This window comes from Stigmatopora nigra, chromosome 23, assembly GCF_051989575.1.
Source record: "Stigmatopora nigra isolate UIUO_SnigA chromosome 23, RoL_Snig_1.1, whole genome shotgun sequence".
In the NCBI taxonomy this organism is placed as follows: Eukaryota; Metazoa; Chordata; class Actinopteri; order Syngnathiformes; family Syngnathidae; genus Stigmatopora; species Stigmatopora nigra.
Window position 1 is genome coordinate 7,616,937 of NC_135530.1, and position 16,814 is coordinate 7,633,750.

Genomic DNA, 16,814 nt, shown 5'->3' on the forward strand with positions numbered 1-16,814 from the left:
CAACAATAACCTTGCTATCCTAAAAACTCAAACTTAGTATTTGCTTTGACTGCTTGTATTATTCATACGTTAACTTGAATGTTTGCTCTGTTATGTTGGAGCCGTACCAATGACATTTTCCAGTTTCCAGTGTCTTGTGATGACATTTTTTTTAGGTTTAAAAACTATGTAAAAAACGCAAAAAAAACAGACTAAAATAGAAATTATAGGCAAGATATGCCGTCGCGCAAAAGGCGGAAAAATCTTGGCCACGTCAGTGTCCTCCGTATTCAAAAGATGTTGACTGTCATTCATATTTGAACGATGAAAAGAAGCTTTTCTGCCTGCAGGGGCAGACTTTGAGCTGCAAAACCACTTTGGAATTTTGTTATTCTGCTGCCAACAAAACAAACAACAAGTCATTGTCATTGTCGTTGGGTAGGTCTTTTTTATTTGGAAAAACATTTTGCTGTAATTGTCATCCATAATTAGATGGCCTACATCAATTAAGGTGTACGTAAGTGGAAAAACACACGGATGGTTTCTTTGCATTTTTTCATCAATTGGATCTAGCCAAGCTATGCAAAAATTATTAAGACATCACAAAGTATCCTTTGCTGAAAATCTCTCTGTGGGATTTGATCTGATTGCGGAAAGCGACGCCATTCGTCTCCTTCAAGCGCAAATGGCGACGGGCGGAGTGGTGGATCCCAACGCCAGCCTCAGGCTGCCTGCCGACGTTGCCGTCAAAAGGGGACTTCTGGATGAGCCCCTCCAAAGGCTTCTGCTCCAGCCAGATGACAATTCCAAGGGATTCTTTGACCCCAACACCAGAGAAAGACTTTCCTACCTGCAGCTGACGCAGGTGCCAAACGGATGCCAGAACGGGGCTGCTCCTCCTGCCCATACGCGATGAGACATCCGGTGGGTTTCATACAGAGAAACGGGCGGGGAGATTAAACGGCAAGGGCAAAGAGGTTACTTTGTGCAGGCGCTGCTGTCTGAAAACATTTCCCAGGCCAAAAGGTAGCAGCTGGTGCAACAGTACAAGAGCAGCGCCCTGACGCAAAAGATCACGGAAATACTCACGGCCATCATAGCGGAGGTGTCGTCCGAAGAGAAAAAGTTGGACGGACTGAGCAAGCAGATCTCGGTGGGCCACCTCTTAGCGGAGGTGTCGTCCGAAGAGAAAAAGTTGGACGGACTGAGCAAGCAGATCTCGGTGGGCCACCTCTTTGATTCCAAGTAGCCCTTCACGCAAAGTTTACAAGGCGAGGTGACGGTGGACAACGGCAACAAAATGGAATCTGTCCACAAGTACCTGGGGGCCACAAACTGCATTGCCGGCGTCCGGGTGGAGTCTACAAAGAAGGTCATGAGCATCTACAAAGCCAAGTCCAGAGGTCTGCTGCCTCCCGGGACATCTCTCATACTCCTGGAGGCCCAAACCGCCACGGGATTTCTCATCGCAGTGGAAAAAGCTGTGGCTCAGAGAGTGGTCGGCAGCGAGTTGAAGGAGAAGCTGCTGTCGGCCCAACTGGCGGTCAGCGGATACACGGATCCTGACACTAAAGAAACAATATCCTTGTTCCAGGCCCTGAACAAAGAGCTGATTGTCAAGGATCATGGAATTCGCCTTCTGGAAGCACAAATTGCAACGGGAGGCATCATTGACCCGCTCTACAGCCACAGGGTTCCCGTGCAGGTGGCCTACCAACGAGGCTACTTTGACCAAGAAATGAAGCGGATTCTTTCCGACCCAGATGATGACACCAAGGGATTTTTTGATCCCAACACTCAGGAGTACCTCACTTATCTCCAGCTCTTGGAGAGGTGCATCACAGATCCCACCACTGGTCTAAGTTTACTACCTTTAAGAAAATAATGAAGACTGCTCTTCTTATCTTAATCAGTCATAATTTGAAGGAATTGAGCAACTTTCTTGTTGATTTATATTTGTTTTTATATTTAAAATGCTTGTGAGTGAGGCTTACTTACATAAATGCATTTTGAATCATGTTTAGTTCAGTCTCAAGTTGACATAAAAGGTAGGGGATGGGTTGATTAATAATTACACTATAATATAATTACTAAACACTGCAGGCAGACATCTGATTTAATTATTAACATTTAATTAAATAGGCATCTATGATAAGCAAGGAAATGAGGGAAAATACAACAAGTCTTCCTTCCGGTCTCCGAAGTATCTCCTCTGTCAGGAGTCGCTGGATTGCCTCTCCTGACATGACGTCACGATAATTATCAGCTGTGACTAATTACGTGATTAGATTATTTTGGTATTTAAGCATTATGATTTTCTGTGAACGCCGTTGGATCGTCTGGTGTAGTACTGGTTTAGTTCTGGTTTTGTTTCCTGTTGATCCTCGTAGTCATTGCTGTTTCCATTGACGCCACGCCGCATGTTCTTTTCGTTTGTAATGAGTGGTCAAGCTAAGTTGTTGAAGTTATGTTACCCCGTTTATTAAATCAACCTACAAGAGCTACAGATCTGCCTCACCTTTCCATTCCTTCGGCGACTCTGCATCTGGGTTCAACTTCCCCTCCGATCGCGTCGCACTACGCGGCGGCGATCGTAACAGCACGATCCAACCAAAATGGACCCAGCGGACCGCCACCCACGCTCGCGGCGACGCACTCGGCGACGCCGCAAACCATCCACCTCGAAGACACCGGACTGCTTGGAATGTATAAGAAACCCCTCAGAATCGTTTAGGAATTTTGTAATGAACACACCGTGGTGCGGGGCTCTCAGGCACATCATTGCTGGAGAGGAGTCCCAGCGGGTGGGAGAGTTAGAGCCGCAGCGTACTCATACGCCCCACCACTGCTATGCACGTCGCCCTGGGAAGCCTTTACCGTTTCATCATGAGGCCCAGGTGCATACAACCACCAGAGGCCGCCCAAGTTATCTTATGCCTATGCCCAGAGGTATTGATTCACCATTGAGGGAGCCTGAAGATTCTGGTGAGGAGGACATCGTTGAGGAAATTGATTTTTTCGCTGGCGTTTCGGAATCCGATGATGAATTCTTTGACCAATTCGGACCCCGAGACCTTCCACTGGAGGAGGATTATCCCGATTGTTTCCCCGATAATTCCTATTACAAATATCCCGACCAGCAATTACAGAGTGGGCTAGCCACCAATTATGGGGCACGACGTGATGGCGGGGGTGCTGTGCAATCCTCCCAGAGGAGGCGCCGAGCGCCACGCCGTAGAGCGAAGCGAAAGCAATGCCTGGACACACTAACCACTGTCCAAGTTACGCGCCCGCCCACGTCCGTCCAAGCTCCTTTTCCGACCACGTCCCTCCAAGCTCCTTTTCCGACCACGTCCCTCCAAGCTCCTTTTCCGACCACGTCCCTCCAAGCTCCTTTTCCGACCACGTCCCTCCAAGCTCCTTTTCCGACCACGTCCCTCCAAGCTCCTTTTCCGACCACGTCCCTCCAAGCTCCTTTTCCGACCACGTCCCTCCAAGCTCCTTTTCCGACCACGTCCCTCCAAGCTCCTTTTCCGACCACCACCACGCCTTTCCAAGTGCCCGAAGTTACTCGGCCGACCACGCCTTTCCAGGTGCCCGAAGTTACTCGGCCGACCACGCCTTTCCAGGTGCCCGAAGTTACTCGGCCGACCACGCCTTTCCAGGTGCCCGAAGTTACTCGGCCGACCACGCTGTACCAGCAGCTCCTAAGGACTATGCAGCCCTCCCCGTTCCAAGTGGCCGAAGTCACTCGACCGACCACGCCTGTCCAAGTGCCCGAAGTCACTCGGCCGACCACGCCTTTCCAAGTGGCCGAAGTTACTCGGCCCAGCGCGCCGTTTCAAGTGCCCCAAGCTCCTGTGCCAAGGCCACGCAAATTACTTCCGTTGCCTTTGGGATCGCCGGTCGCACCCGTACCGAAGCCACGGTTCAGGTTTCTGGTGACGGACGGCCATTCTAGCACCGCTCTCCCAAGCACCGCTCTCCCAAGCACCGCTCTCCCAAGCACCGCTCTCCCAAGCACCGCTCTCCCAAGCGCCTGCCCGTCCAGCGCCTGCCCGCCCAGAAGTGGCGACGATGCTCCGGCGCTCGAGGAAGACGGGGCCGGCGACGTCGAGAGTGGTATTTCCCCGGAGTCCCTGGAAGATGGGACTGGCGACGTCGAGAGAGGCAATTCGCCGGAGTCCCTGGAGGAAGGGGCTGGCGACGTCGAGAGTGCCAATTCACCGGTGCCCCTGGAGGAAGAAGCCGGTGACGTCGAGAGTGGCAATTCGCCGGAGTCCCTGGAGGAAGGGGCTGGCGACGTCGAGAGTGCCAATTCGCCGGTGCCCCTGGAGGAAGAAGCCGGTGACGTCGAGAGTGGCAATTCGCCGGAGTCCCTGGATGAAGGGGCTGGCGACGTCAAGAGTGCCAATTTGCCGTTGCCCCTGGAGGATGGGGCCGGTGACGTCAAAAGTGGTAATTCGCTGGTGCCCCTGGAGGAGGAAGACGGTGACGTCGAGAGTGGCAATGCGCCGGAGTCCCTGGCAGTAGGGGCTGGCGACGTCAAGTGTGGTAATTCGCCGGAGTCCCTGGAAGGAGGGGCTGGCGACGTCAAGAGTGGTAATTCGCCGGAGTCCCTGGATGAAGAAGCCGGCGACGTCGAGAGTGGCAATTCGCCGGTGCCCCTGGAGGACGGGGCCGGCGACGTCCAGAGAAGCAATGATCCGGGTTCCTGGGAGAGGAGGGTTGTCCACCCCCCGAGCAAACAGGGTAAGGTGCCCGACCGCACTAAACTTCTAATATTTCCTGAAGGCAGGCAGTTTGGCAAAGACTTAAGGGACCAGCTGGGATGCCTGCCGGACCGACCTCAGCCTCGTCTCGTATCCGGCCTGCGCGGACGCCCGCCGGATCGACCACAGCCTCGTAACGTTCTTGGCCGGCGCGGACGCCCGCCGGATCGACCACAGCCTCGTCTCGTTTCTGGCCGGCGCGGACGCCCGCCGGATCGACCTCAGCCTCGTCTCGTTTCTGGCCGACGCGGACGCCCGCCGGACCGACCACTGCCTCGTCTCGTTTCTGGCCGGCGCGGACGCCCGCCGGATCGACCACAGCCTCGTCTCATTTCTGGCCGACGCGGACGCCCGCCGGACCGACCACTGCCTCGTCTCGTTTCTGGCCGGCGCGGACGCCCGCCGGACCGACCACAGCCTCGTCTCGTTTCTGGCCGGCGCGGACGCCCGCCGGATCGACCACAGCCTCGTCTCGTTTCTGGCCGGCGCGGACGCCCGCCGGATCGACCTCAGCCTCGTCTTGTTTCTGGCCGGCGCGGACGCCCGCCAGACCTGCCACTGACTCGTCTCGTTTCTGGCCGGCGCGGACGCCCACCGGATCGACCACTGCCTCGTCTCGTTTCTGGCCGGCGCGGACGCCCGCCGGACCGACCACAGCCTCGTCTCGTTTCTGGCCGGCGCGGACGCCCGCCGGATCGACCTCAGCCTCGTCTCGTTTCTGGCCGACGCGGACGCCCGCCGGACCGACCACTGCCTCGTCTCGTTTCTGGCCGGCGCGGACGCCCGCCGGATCGACCACAGCCTCGTCTCATTTCTGGCCGACGCGGACGCCCGCCGGACCGACCACAGCCTCGTCTCGTTTCTGGCCGGCGCGGACGCCCGCCGGATCGACCACAGCCTCGTCTCGTTTCTGGCCGGCGCGGACGCCCGCCGGATCGACCTCAGCCTCGTCTTGTTTCTGGCCGGCGCGGACGCCCGCCGGATCGACCTCAGCCTCGTCTCGTTTCTGGCCGACGCGGACGCCCGCCGGACCGACCACTGCCTCGTCTCGTTTCTGGCCGGCGCGGACGCCCGCCGGATCGACCACAGCCTCGTCTCATTTCTGGCCGACGCGGACGCCCGCCGGACCGACCACAGCCTCGTCTCGTTTCTGGCCGGCGCGGACGCCCGCCGGATCGACCACAGCCTCGTCTCGTTTCTGGCCGGCGCGGACGCCCGCCGGATCGACCTCAGCCTCGTCTTGTTTCTGGCCGGCGCGGACGCCCGCCAGACCTGCCACTGACTCGTCTCGTTTCTGGCCGGCGCGGACGCCCACCGGATCGACCACAGCCTCGTCTTGTTTCTGGCCGACACGGACGCCCGCCAGACTTGCCTCTGCCCCGTCTTGTTTCTGACCGGCACGGACGCCCGCCAGACCTGCCACTGACTTGTCTCGTTTCTGGCTGGCGCGGACGCCCGCCGGAGCGACCTCTCCGTCTGTTCTTGGGTTGGTGTGAAAGACCACCGGACAAAACTAGATCTCCCACCCACCCTCCCTGCTTGTTCCCGTTTCTCATGTTGTAATTGACCTAGGGACGTCTAGAATCCGTCCCTTAGAGGGGATGTACTGTCAGGAGTCGCTGGATTGCCTCTCCTGACATGACGTCACGATAATTATCAGCTGTGACTAATTACGTGATTAGATTATTTTGGTATTTAAGCATTATGATTTTCTGTGAACGCCGTTGGATCGTCTGGTGTAGTACTGGTTTAGTTCTGGTTTTGTTTCCTGTTGATCCTCGTAGTCATTGCTGTTTCCATTGACGCCACGCCGCATGTTCTTTTCGTTTGTAATGAGTGGTCAAGCTAAGTTGTTGAAGTTATGTTACCCCGTTTATTAAATCAACCTACAAGAGCTACAGATCTGCCTCACCTTTCCATTCCTTCGGCGACTCTGCATCTGGGTTCAACTTCCCCTCCGATCGCGTCGCACTACGCGGCGGCGATCGTAACATCCTAAAACAGTAATTTCTCGTACGGCTTTAAAGCCATGAAGCAAAACAATTACAAGATTACGGATTAATCCAACTGCGTAAGCAAAAACAACATCTGCAATTATAATAACAATCAAGGTATTTAACAATAATAAAAAGAAGAAACTAAAAACAAACTTCATTTGAATTTAAACAAGCACGCCTTCATTTGGCATAACAATGACATAAAGAAGCGAGAAGTGCATCACGACGTAGGAACACTATGCGAGTGTTCTGCTGGTATCAAGAGTCCTTGTCAACTCTTCGCTGCAAATCCAGATCAAAAAGTTCTCAGAGCCCGGCACTGGGTGAGATGTCAGATAAACAGTCCTAGTGAGAGGACTAGATGACTGCTTACGACCCCGAGTTCTCTTCGGACAATTTGAAGAATGATTTAATACAAAAATTATAAATAAAATAATACACATTCCAATGACATGCACGGTAGGCTGACTGAAACACATTTTCTTTCTTGAAGGGATTACAAAATGAGTGTCGTTTGAAAATGTATTCTTTTTTGATTGAATTAAACTATAATACGGTCCAAATACAAAATACCGTTACTTCCATCAAATATGCTGTTTCATAACAAATAAATTCACTTCAATCAAAAAGTCCTTTTCAATAAAAGAAAAAATTGTGCTCAAGTGCATTTTTTCTCAATATGTTTGCATTTAAACCCTTTTTTGATAGAATTTTTTATTTATTTTTATTGTTGTGTATTTTTTTAAATTGAAAATAAATATTTTGATTGAGGCAAGATTTTAAAAAATGAAATATGAAGGAGCGGACCGCTGGAAGAGGTTTTAGCGCATCGGCCTCACAGTTATGCGGGTCTTGTGTGTGTTTTCTCTGGGTACTTCAGTTTCCTCGCTTTTCCCCAGAACATGCATGGTAGGTTGGTGAAACACTCCAAATTGCCTCTAGCTATGGCTGGTCGTGTTCCCTGCGATTGGCTCCCACTTCGGTTCAGTTTGCTGGCTGGGATAGGCTGCAGCACTCCTTGTTCTGATTCGCCCACATTTCAGTCAGTCAAATCAACCATTTGATTGGTCAACAGCACTGAGGGTCTTCTTTTTTTGTTCATGAAAATTAAACGGCTTCCTTGCTAGAGTAGAAATTAATTTCAGATTGTAAAAGAAATAAGTGCGATCTAATGGCGGAACCGACCAATGGTAAGTGTTTTGTGAGTCTTGATAAATATCGTTTAAAAACCAAAAACACTTTGCTAACTGTTAGCAAACCGTTAGCACGTTAGCATAACCGCAGTCACTTGACTGAAATGTAAAACCTGTTCTGGAATCAAATAATGATTTTTTTTTTCACTCTACATAAGTCTAAATGAAAGTTTATACCTGTATTTTATCTTTTATACGCTATTGTTTGAGTCGTATACCGATCGAGAGATTCTAGCTGTGTGCCAAATCCACTTTTACTAGACTTAAGACCGGTTTAACTTTGTTCAGTGGCAACATTTTTTCGGGATGGAATATGGAAAAAAAGAACATTCATTATGTGTTATAAGTGACCATAAATACAACGTAATACCACTCGACAACCTCAGTAATGATACAGTCACAGTATCAGACAGCAACAGACAGACGAATTAATTATCAATAAATAAGTAGTCCAAGCAGAGCGGATTGGGCTTGTTCAGTCTAAAGTCCAGTAATGATAAATAAATAATCGCGAAATCGTAATACAAAAATAAGTGGTCAACATAAGAAGTATAAGTAGTAGGATTAAGTCTTGATCAGCTCTTAGGTGCAGAACTCGAGTTGAGTATGGTGACAGCTCTTGGGAAGAAACTGTCCTTGAGTCTATTTGTCTTGGCTGTCATAGCGCTGTAGCGCCTCCCACAGGGCAGCAGGGAGGAGTGGTGGAAGCCGGGATATGTATTGTCTTTTCTAATGCTCTCTGCCCGGCTAAGGCAGTGTTTCCCAACCATGGTGTACCGTGAGCAATGCTCAGCTGTGCCGCGGGAAATTACGAGAAACCACTTTGATTTCAAAATACTATGTCGTGATCGTGGTTACTTAGTATTTATTTTATTTTGACTTCAAAACTCTGCCGTACTTGCAGTGCTAAGAATGAACATGTATTACTTGTGAAGTTTCTGACTGTTGTCTTCGCACCACAGGAATGAGACTGTGGGGTAAGAACCCATGGGTGAACTGGGCCAAGCCCAAAAACAGTAAAGAGGCTAAAATTAGACCAGCCAACGTTGGCCAAGTAAGTCAAATCTTGCTGGAATATAAAGATCTATTCAGAAAGAATGAAGAATGTGTTTAAATTCCATGATTATCAGAGTCCATATAATGTTGTCAACATGAGAAACGTTGTGCTAAAAAGAAGCGGATGCAGCAAAATTCTTTTATCATGAAAGTCGAGTGGGCTTTTCAGGCACTTTACAACCCGTCGCCAAGCTCAACAGCGGAAACGCTGCAGCGGGAGATGGAGCCCATCGAAGCAGGTGCGGTGGGGGGCAACTATGGCACTTCCATTGGCGGGCACATCGTAGAAAGTCTGGATTCCACCAATCCACCTTCTCCCCAGTGGAGTTTTCGTCCTATTTCAGGCCCAGGTCAACAATCCGACAAACTATCTCTTCAGTACTTTTGGTTTGAGCGTGGTTCTATTTCTGTACAGTATACAGCAACCTGCCTGTGACCCCGGTACTTCCGGGCATGAAGATGTTCCCGCTCTTTCCAGGGATGACCCTATCCCACACCGGCCTGCCGCAACTCCAACGTGATCAGATCACTTGTGCAGTCAGCCTGCTGGAATTGTACTGTGGTTTGCACAACTTACCACCCCCACAATACAGCCTTTACTCTTTGCCGGATGAGCGCGGCAACCTGTGGCCAGTCTACGAGGTAACCACTTTAAATCAATTCATTCGTTCATTTTCGGAGCCCCTGGAATCCTGGGTTCAAATCTTCCCCGGCAGGCTAGGGTTTCCACCGGGTACTCCGGTTTCCCCTCACTTTCCAAAAGCATGCACGGTAGGCTGATTAGACCCTCTAAAATCTAAATTGTCTCTGTTTGTGACCAGGTGGTGATGCCGCTAACACACAGCAGCTTTTTGCCTCACCGCTTATGTGCACGGCTGGATGATGCCAAACAGATGGCCGCGCTCAACGCATTGTGGAATCTCGGTAAACGCCTCGGCACACGCCTATCGTTACGGTCACTCCAATGAGTGTTTGTGCTTCCCCACCACCAGACCCAGTCTTCGCACGTGATTGGCCCCACATCACGTCTGTTGGTGGACTGTTCGATTCCTGAGAAGATCTGGCCCCACCCAGCTTCGGCCTCCCTGTGCTTACCGGCTACTTTTATTTAGGAGCTGTTTTTGTGGCCTCTTTATGTCCAGAAAGAATGTGAAGTTCAATGGTAAATATGTCCTACAGTTCATGTTGTCTAGGTTCATATGTTTCATCTCCTAGTATTTTATTGAATAAAAGTTGAATCTCTCAAAATCATGTTTACCATCATATATATAGGTACAGTAATCTGTGGAATATAGCGGATTAATGTAGACCAGACATGGCCGCGATCATGGAAAAATTGCGGAGCAGGGTCACCCCTATTATTACTACTATACACCATGTTTTGGCGCCTATACAGAAATACAATGATCAACTTCAAAGGCAGCCTCTTGGAGGTCTAGCACGACATCAATCGTCACCCCGGGAAGGAGAACCATCATCTGTGTTGCATGTTTTGGGACGTAGTTACCTTCAACTGATAGCTGGCTGCTTTCCTGGTTGGTGTGTCATTTTTTTACCTCCGGCGACCAATGTGTCTGCCAGAGCACCCGACGACAGCAGCGACAATGACGACTTCTGTTGGTCTCTCCACTTCCTGGCTCAACCTTTGAATCAACACAGCATGCGCTACAGGCGGGGAAATTTACTTTATATTTGTGTATTGAAAACTTCACTGCACCATGTGCTTTTGGACATTGAAAAAAGTAACTTGCCGGCAGGACTTTACGATTCATGTTTGTGTTTGTCTCTGTGAACCATGTTGAGTTGATTGCTTTGAATAACCTGTTATTAGTGTTCTTATTTTTGCTCTGAAGGATTTTGGGAGATGAGCGACAAAAACACAGACAAGACTTTATTGAAGCTTCAATGGTGGATTCTCTTTATATTCACAAGGGAAAAGACAACTTCTTGTAGATCTGACTCCAGTTTTAGCTCCCAAAGTTCATTTCAATATTAGTAGGGCTTCAGCTCCAAAGGAATTTCCATATCAGGATTTTTCCAAGGGTTGCTAGCCTTTTAATTAACTTGATTTTGTAGTTAGGCCTTGAGATCTTTCAGGTTTCTTGGACAGCTAGAATGTAGGAATTCTGGGTTTCAAGGTAAGTGTGGATGGAATAAACAACATATGCATACAAGACTTGGTTGATCATACATTTAAGTGTAAATGATGACATCTCATTTTCTGAACAACAAAATTAAAAGTGAGATTCAACGTGAAATGCCCATCCCCACCCGGTCAGACGATCTTTGAAAGTTGGAATTTCCTTCGTCAATGAATGGTCAGTCCCTTCAACATGCCTTATTTCACTTTTGTAAATCAAGGTTTAAAAAAATATATATTTTAAGTAAAGAAGTCCTGGTTTTGTATATTTAGTCACGCCTTATACTCTTCCACATTTAAAAAAAATAAAACACCGTTCATTTTAAGAAAAAAAAATCGATTGAATAATATTTCTCCGGACAAGAGTCAACTACTGGCCCCACCCTCTTTTCCCTTTACGGCTATATTTGCTCGGACCGTGGTAATCATTTTGAAAAGATGGATAAAATGGAAAAAATGTATAAAAATGGATATGACGATTGATTGATTGATAACCCACATAACCCCTGAGCTTTTTCAGTGGCCCGTAAAGATCTCAAAATGGTGGCTTCTTGAAAAGTAGATCTAGAATAAAAAACGTTTGAACTCTGATCCACAGGGTTCTACTTAACATTTAAGCCACCTGCCTGTAGGGCAGGTAAACCGTCTATCTTACCATTAACAAACAAAACAAACTTAATGCAGGAGTACAGTGATACCTTGAGATACGAGCATTCCGGGACAGAGCTCGTATGTCAATGTACTCGTATCTCAAATCAATTATTCCCATGAAGATGAACTAAAGAGAAATTCCTTCCTTCCCACTCTCTGAAAAAACACCCAAATCAGAATATTACAATGGAAAAACATCTTTTTATTGATTCTAATTCACCCCCTACTCACAAAGGAACAAATACTTATCCAGTGGTTATGATCTTCGATACTAAAATGTGACCTTACTCAGAATGGACTGACGGCGCGGACGAGAGAGAGACTTGAAGGACGCGCTCTTAAAATAAGATAAACTTTAAATTGAACATAGATTACTATACATGTGACAGGGTGAAGTAGTTGATGTTATACATGAGTGCAGGTGTTAAGTTGAAAGGGGACTCATGCCGCTAGCATGCGTTAAACACGGGGCGATGACGTAATGACTAACCAATGGTCATAGACCTTGGTAGGGTATAATAACGGGCTATTCAGACATTTCTCTAAGTTGGTTTTGGAAATACAACAAAGAGCCTGTCTGATTATTTCACCCGTCTTTTAAAGGTATGTTGCTTTGTTTTGAATAACGACTGAGTGTGAGATGTGCAAGAGGCAATAGTAGCATGTCAGAAAGAACGTAATGCTTAGTGATGCTTGTTTACTTCTTTATGTGTGCGCGTAAATGTGCGAGTCTCGGGTATTGTTTACAGCAAGCTACCTTCGGCCGCTGGTTATTTACTTTTTCATGTGTGCGAGTAAATGTGCGAGTCTCGGGTATTGTTTAAAGCGAGCTACCTTCGACCGTGGGTTGTTTACTTTTTTTTATGTGTGTGCGCGAATGTGCGCGTCTCGGGTGCATTGTCTACAGCAGGCTACTTTCGGCCGCCGTTATAACAGTAGCATAATAGTATGCAGTAAATGACGGCCGGAACAAAAGGTAACAAGTTACAATACTCATAAGTTATAATCGTTTATGCAGCAAGTACATTGCTTTGGATTATAACGGGTTGTTAATATGTTACTATGTATATATTTGAGTGTTATTGTATATTATGTTTTGTGTGAATTGCTTATATAACTAAAAGTTGGCTTTGAAATACAAATACAACAAAGAGCCTGTCTGATTATTTCACCCGTCTTTTAAAGGCGAAATACTACCACCCCGTGGAAAATCACGGGTACAACATACACACTGTTAGGTTCATTAATAATTACCCTTGTTAGTAATTATCAATAACTGCAGGCAGACATCTTATTCAATTATTGACAATTAATTAAATAGATTGGATCACGGATAAAAACGTCAGAGGGGAGATTCAACAAGCAAGGGTTCCCCTTACAACGACTCTTATTGCCATGAATCAAAACAATTTACAGAGTTGTTGATCATTTCATCACGTATGAGTAAAAACAACATCTGGAACTACAATAACAATCAAAGTATTTTACCAATAACAAGACAGGAGACTAACCCTAACAACATTTGGATTAAAACAATCACGCCTTCATTTGACCGAAAAATCATATAACAATTACATAAAGAAAAACCCAAAGTGCGTCACGAGGTATAGCCACTATGTTGGAAATGACAGGAACAACATTCTTGTTATTGGCCAAATGGCCCTGGCCTTGTTGGAAAAGGGACCAACGAATCTCGAAGACCCAGGTTGGGTGAATTGTTTGTATAAACAATCCTTGGACAAGCAGTCCAGGTTAGAGAGGACTTGACGGTTGTTTGTGACCTCGAAACACTTTGAGAATAATAAAAGAATGATTTAACAAAGAAATGAATTAATACAACTATATGTATAATAGTAATACAGAATAAACCCAACACACACACACCTATTATTTTTAATGTTACGTTACGCTACATTTAAACCTTCTTGCGTGTTCATGTATTCCACCGCGGCTTTCGAGCCCGAACTTCCTGCTTCTTGTTTTTCTCGACTCGCTTGGAAGGTTTTCGCTCGTATCTTTTTTGCTTTCAAGTCCGTGTAAATTCCACTGGCTTTTTAGCAGATTGTCGACTCGGTGAGGCTATCCAGTAAAAAAAATGCAACCTGCGATCGTAAATATCTTTACGCAAGACCGACAGTGCGCTGTTATCATTAGCACCCTCCCGCGTCTCGGCCACTTGGCTGTCTCGTATGCTCATACCTCAAGGCAAATATCTGCTCAGAATTTTGCTCGTATCTCAAGGCAAATATTTTCTCAGAATTTTGCTTGTATCTCAAGGCAAAAATCTGCCCAGAATTTTGCCCATATCTCAAGGCAAATATTTTCTCAGAATTTTGCTCATATGTTCAGGCAAATATTTGCCCAGAATTTAGCTCGTAACTCAAGGCAAATATTTTATCAGAATTTTGCTTGTATCTCAAGGCAATATTTGCTTAGAATTTTGCTCACTTCTCAAGGCAAACATTTTCTCCGATTTTTGCCCGTATCTCAATGCAAACATTTGCTCAGAATTTTGTTCGCATCTCAAGACAAATATTTTCTCAGAATTTTGCTCAGGTTCAGGCAAATATTTACTCAGAATTTTGCTCGTATCTTAAACTTTCCTCGTATGTCGAGGCACTCGTATGTCAAGGTATTACTGTATTAGGCAGAGTACTATTGTGTGCATTTATTTAGATATACTGTTATAACGTAATACCAAACACAGAATATGGTGAAATATTTTTTCGTCCCGGTACAAAGACGTTGAACAGACAAAATCCCAAACAAAACAAGATTGATGCGCACCATAAAAAAAAATATATATATATTTGTTGCAAAATGGCGGTGCTCTTTAGTAAAGGTACACATGCACAGAAGATGAAAATATGTCACAAAATGGCCGTGCCCATGGCAGGAAACAAAATGGACAAAGTGATTTTCCTCATGTATTTTATGGAACATAAAATTGGTCCTTTTGTGTCACGCAGATGTCAGAAAATGTCTTGATGCTGAGCCGCAGCAGCCGGATTCTCCGGATGGTCCGAGCGAAGTCACTAGGGAGCTCACCAGCGAGGCGCAACCTCTGGACAGCGTCCGAGTGAACGCTTCATCCAACGCTTCATTTTCAGGTAGCGAGAACGACTTGTCACACTTGCCTTAAAAAAGAAAAAAAGGTCAGTGTGACTGTGTATTTTGTTTGTGTACATTTTTCAGTCAAAATGGTGGAGAATGAGAGCTCCTTTGGCCACAGCGGCATGCTCAACATACAGCAAAGGAACAATGCAATTGCTGTTCATGAGTCCAAGGAGGGAAATCCGACTGCAGTCAACATGTTGGAAGAACAATTGACAACTGAGGCAATTTCTTCAATCTAATTGAACTATCAGAGGGTTGAAAAAAGTGAAATATTTGGCCATCTGGCATCAAGTTGGAGTCAATCCTTTAATAGTCGTCAATTTGTGATTATTTATTTATTTGCTTCATTGCTGTCGTCTTCAGACCCGGAAGACTGGTGACGCTTGCCCAAATGATGCCACGCCTACAAGGCCGCCCTTCTCCAATACTTTGCCTACAAGGCCGCCCTTCTCCAATAATTCCATGTTTCAGTTTGCCATCAACAGTACTAAGGATGGCCAAATGACACTCACGGAGATCTACGAGTGGCTCCAGTATCACTTTCACTTCTTCAGGGGCGGAAATAAATGCAGACGGAAGGTGGTTACCACCTCGTCACATTACATTCCATTTCGATGAATACAAACCGTGATATTTTTTTGTTTGTGGCAGGATTTCATCCATTTAATACTCTCCAGAAGCAAAATGTTCCTGCGAAAAAAGATGCCCAACGGGAATGGTTCATACTGGGCCATTCGACCCGAGTCCAATCGAGGGCTCACACTGGATAACGTGTACACGGTCTGACACACACACACTTTTCAATACTAAACACAACCTCGGTTTAATGTTGGTCTTTTTTTATGAGGAAAAAACCTGTTTTCTTTTACAGCCTGGATGTAAGCCGGTGCCATCCCAATTTGTCCCTCATCATGTAAGATACGCAAGCCGGAGAAAGCATCAAGTCAAAATGTTTTCCTCATTTTAGTCAAGCCAAAAAAGGACAAACTACTGCTGTTCAGCTGGTGTAAATCAAACCACTCGCAAACGTGTGCAACATTTATTTCGAAACAGATCATCAGTTAATATCGCAAACAAGACATTTATTTACTTTGGTACAAATAGTTATTAGTCATTTATTTGTTACATTATATATATTTTTTTCCCTTTCCTGGTCCAGCTCCCTCTCAACGCTGCCGTGTGTCGGCCTTCGTCATCACCGGTGCTGAAGCAATCCAATGTTGGGGCACTCGTATGTCAAGGTATTACTGTAGTAGGCAGAGTACTATTGTGTACTTTTAATTAAGACATACTGTTATAACGTAATACCAAACACAGATATGGCGAACTATTTTATGTGTCCCGGTACAAAGACGTTGAACAGACGAAATCCCAAACAGAACAAGATTGTTGCGCACTGTAAAAAAAAAACCCAAACTAATATTTGGTGCAAAATGGCGGTGCCCTCAAGTAAAAGTACACATGCACCGAAGACAAAAATGTGTCACAAAATGGCCGTGCCCATGGCAGGAATCCAAACAGACACAGTAATTTTCCTCATGTATTTTACGGAACATGGATTTGGTCTTTTTGTATCATGCAGATGCCAGAAAATGTCTTGATGCTGAGCTGCAGCAGCTGGATTGTCCGAGGGAAGTCACTAGGGAGATCACCAGCGAGGCGCAACCTCTGGACAGCGTCCCAGTGAACGACCTCAACGCTTCATTTTCAGGTAGCGAGAACGACTTGTCACACTTGCCTTACACTGATGATGATGAACATGAAACAAAACACACTGCAAATGTTTTCAGTTTGGAAAAAACTTTGACGGTAAGTCTTCTTTGAAACGGCATGTGAAAAGCCATGCTGGCGAGAAAGCGTTTGCATTATTCCAGTGCCTTGCCAAAGTATTTGGGCCCCTTTGAACTTT

At 46.7% G+C, this 16,814-nt stretch overlaps 2 protein-coding genes and 1 long non-coding RNA gene across 3 annotated transcripts; all 3 read left to right on the plus strand.

The window, feature by feature from the left end:
- Positions 1–664: 664 nt before the first annotated feature.
- On the plus strand, positions 665–1,864 carry LOC144181597 (desmoplakin-A-like). Its single transcript, XM_077710176.1, has 3 exons — positions 665–844; positions 1,013–1,173; positions 1,243–1,864. Exons 1-3 carry the CDS (start codon positions 665–667, stop codon positions 1,862–1,864), a joined length of 963 nt encoding a protein of 320 aa, XP_077566302.1.
- Positions 1,865–7,710: 5,846 nt separating this feature from the next.
- LOC144181116 (uncharacterized) lies at positions 7,711–10,245 on the plus strand. Its single transcript, XM_077709424.1, has 6 exons — positions 7,711–7,938; positions 8,904–8,995; positions 9,167–9,347; positions 9,413–9,639; positions 9,819–9,921; positions 9,990–10,245. Exons 1-6 carry the CDS (start codon positions 7,920–7,922, stop codon positions 10,049–10,051), a joined length of 684 nt encoding a protein of 227 aa, XP_077565550.1. The 5' UTR covers positions 7,711–7,919; the 3' UTR covers positions 10,052–10,245.
- Positions 10,246–15,610: 5,365 nt separating this feature from the next.
- Positions 15,611–16,146, plus strand: LOC144181131 (uncharacterized). The gene is made up of 3 exons (XR_013324623.1): positions 15,611–15,685; positions 15,777–15,818; positions 16,065–16,146. It is a non-coding gene; the product is annotated as an uncharacterized LOC144181131 (long non-coding RNA).
- The last annotated feature ends 668 nt before the right edge of the window (positions 16,147–16,814 follow it).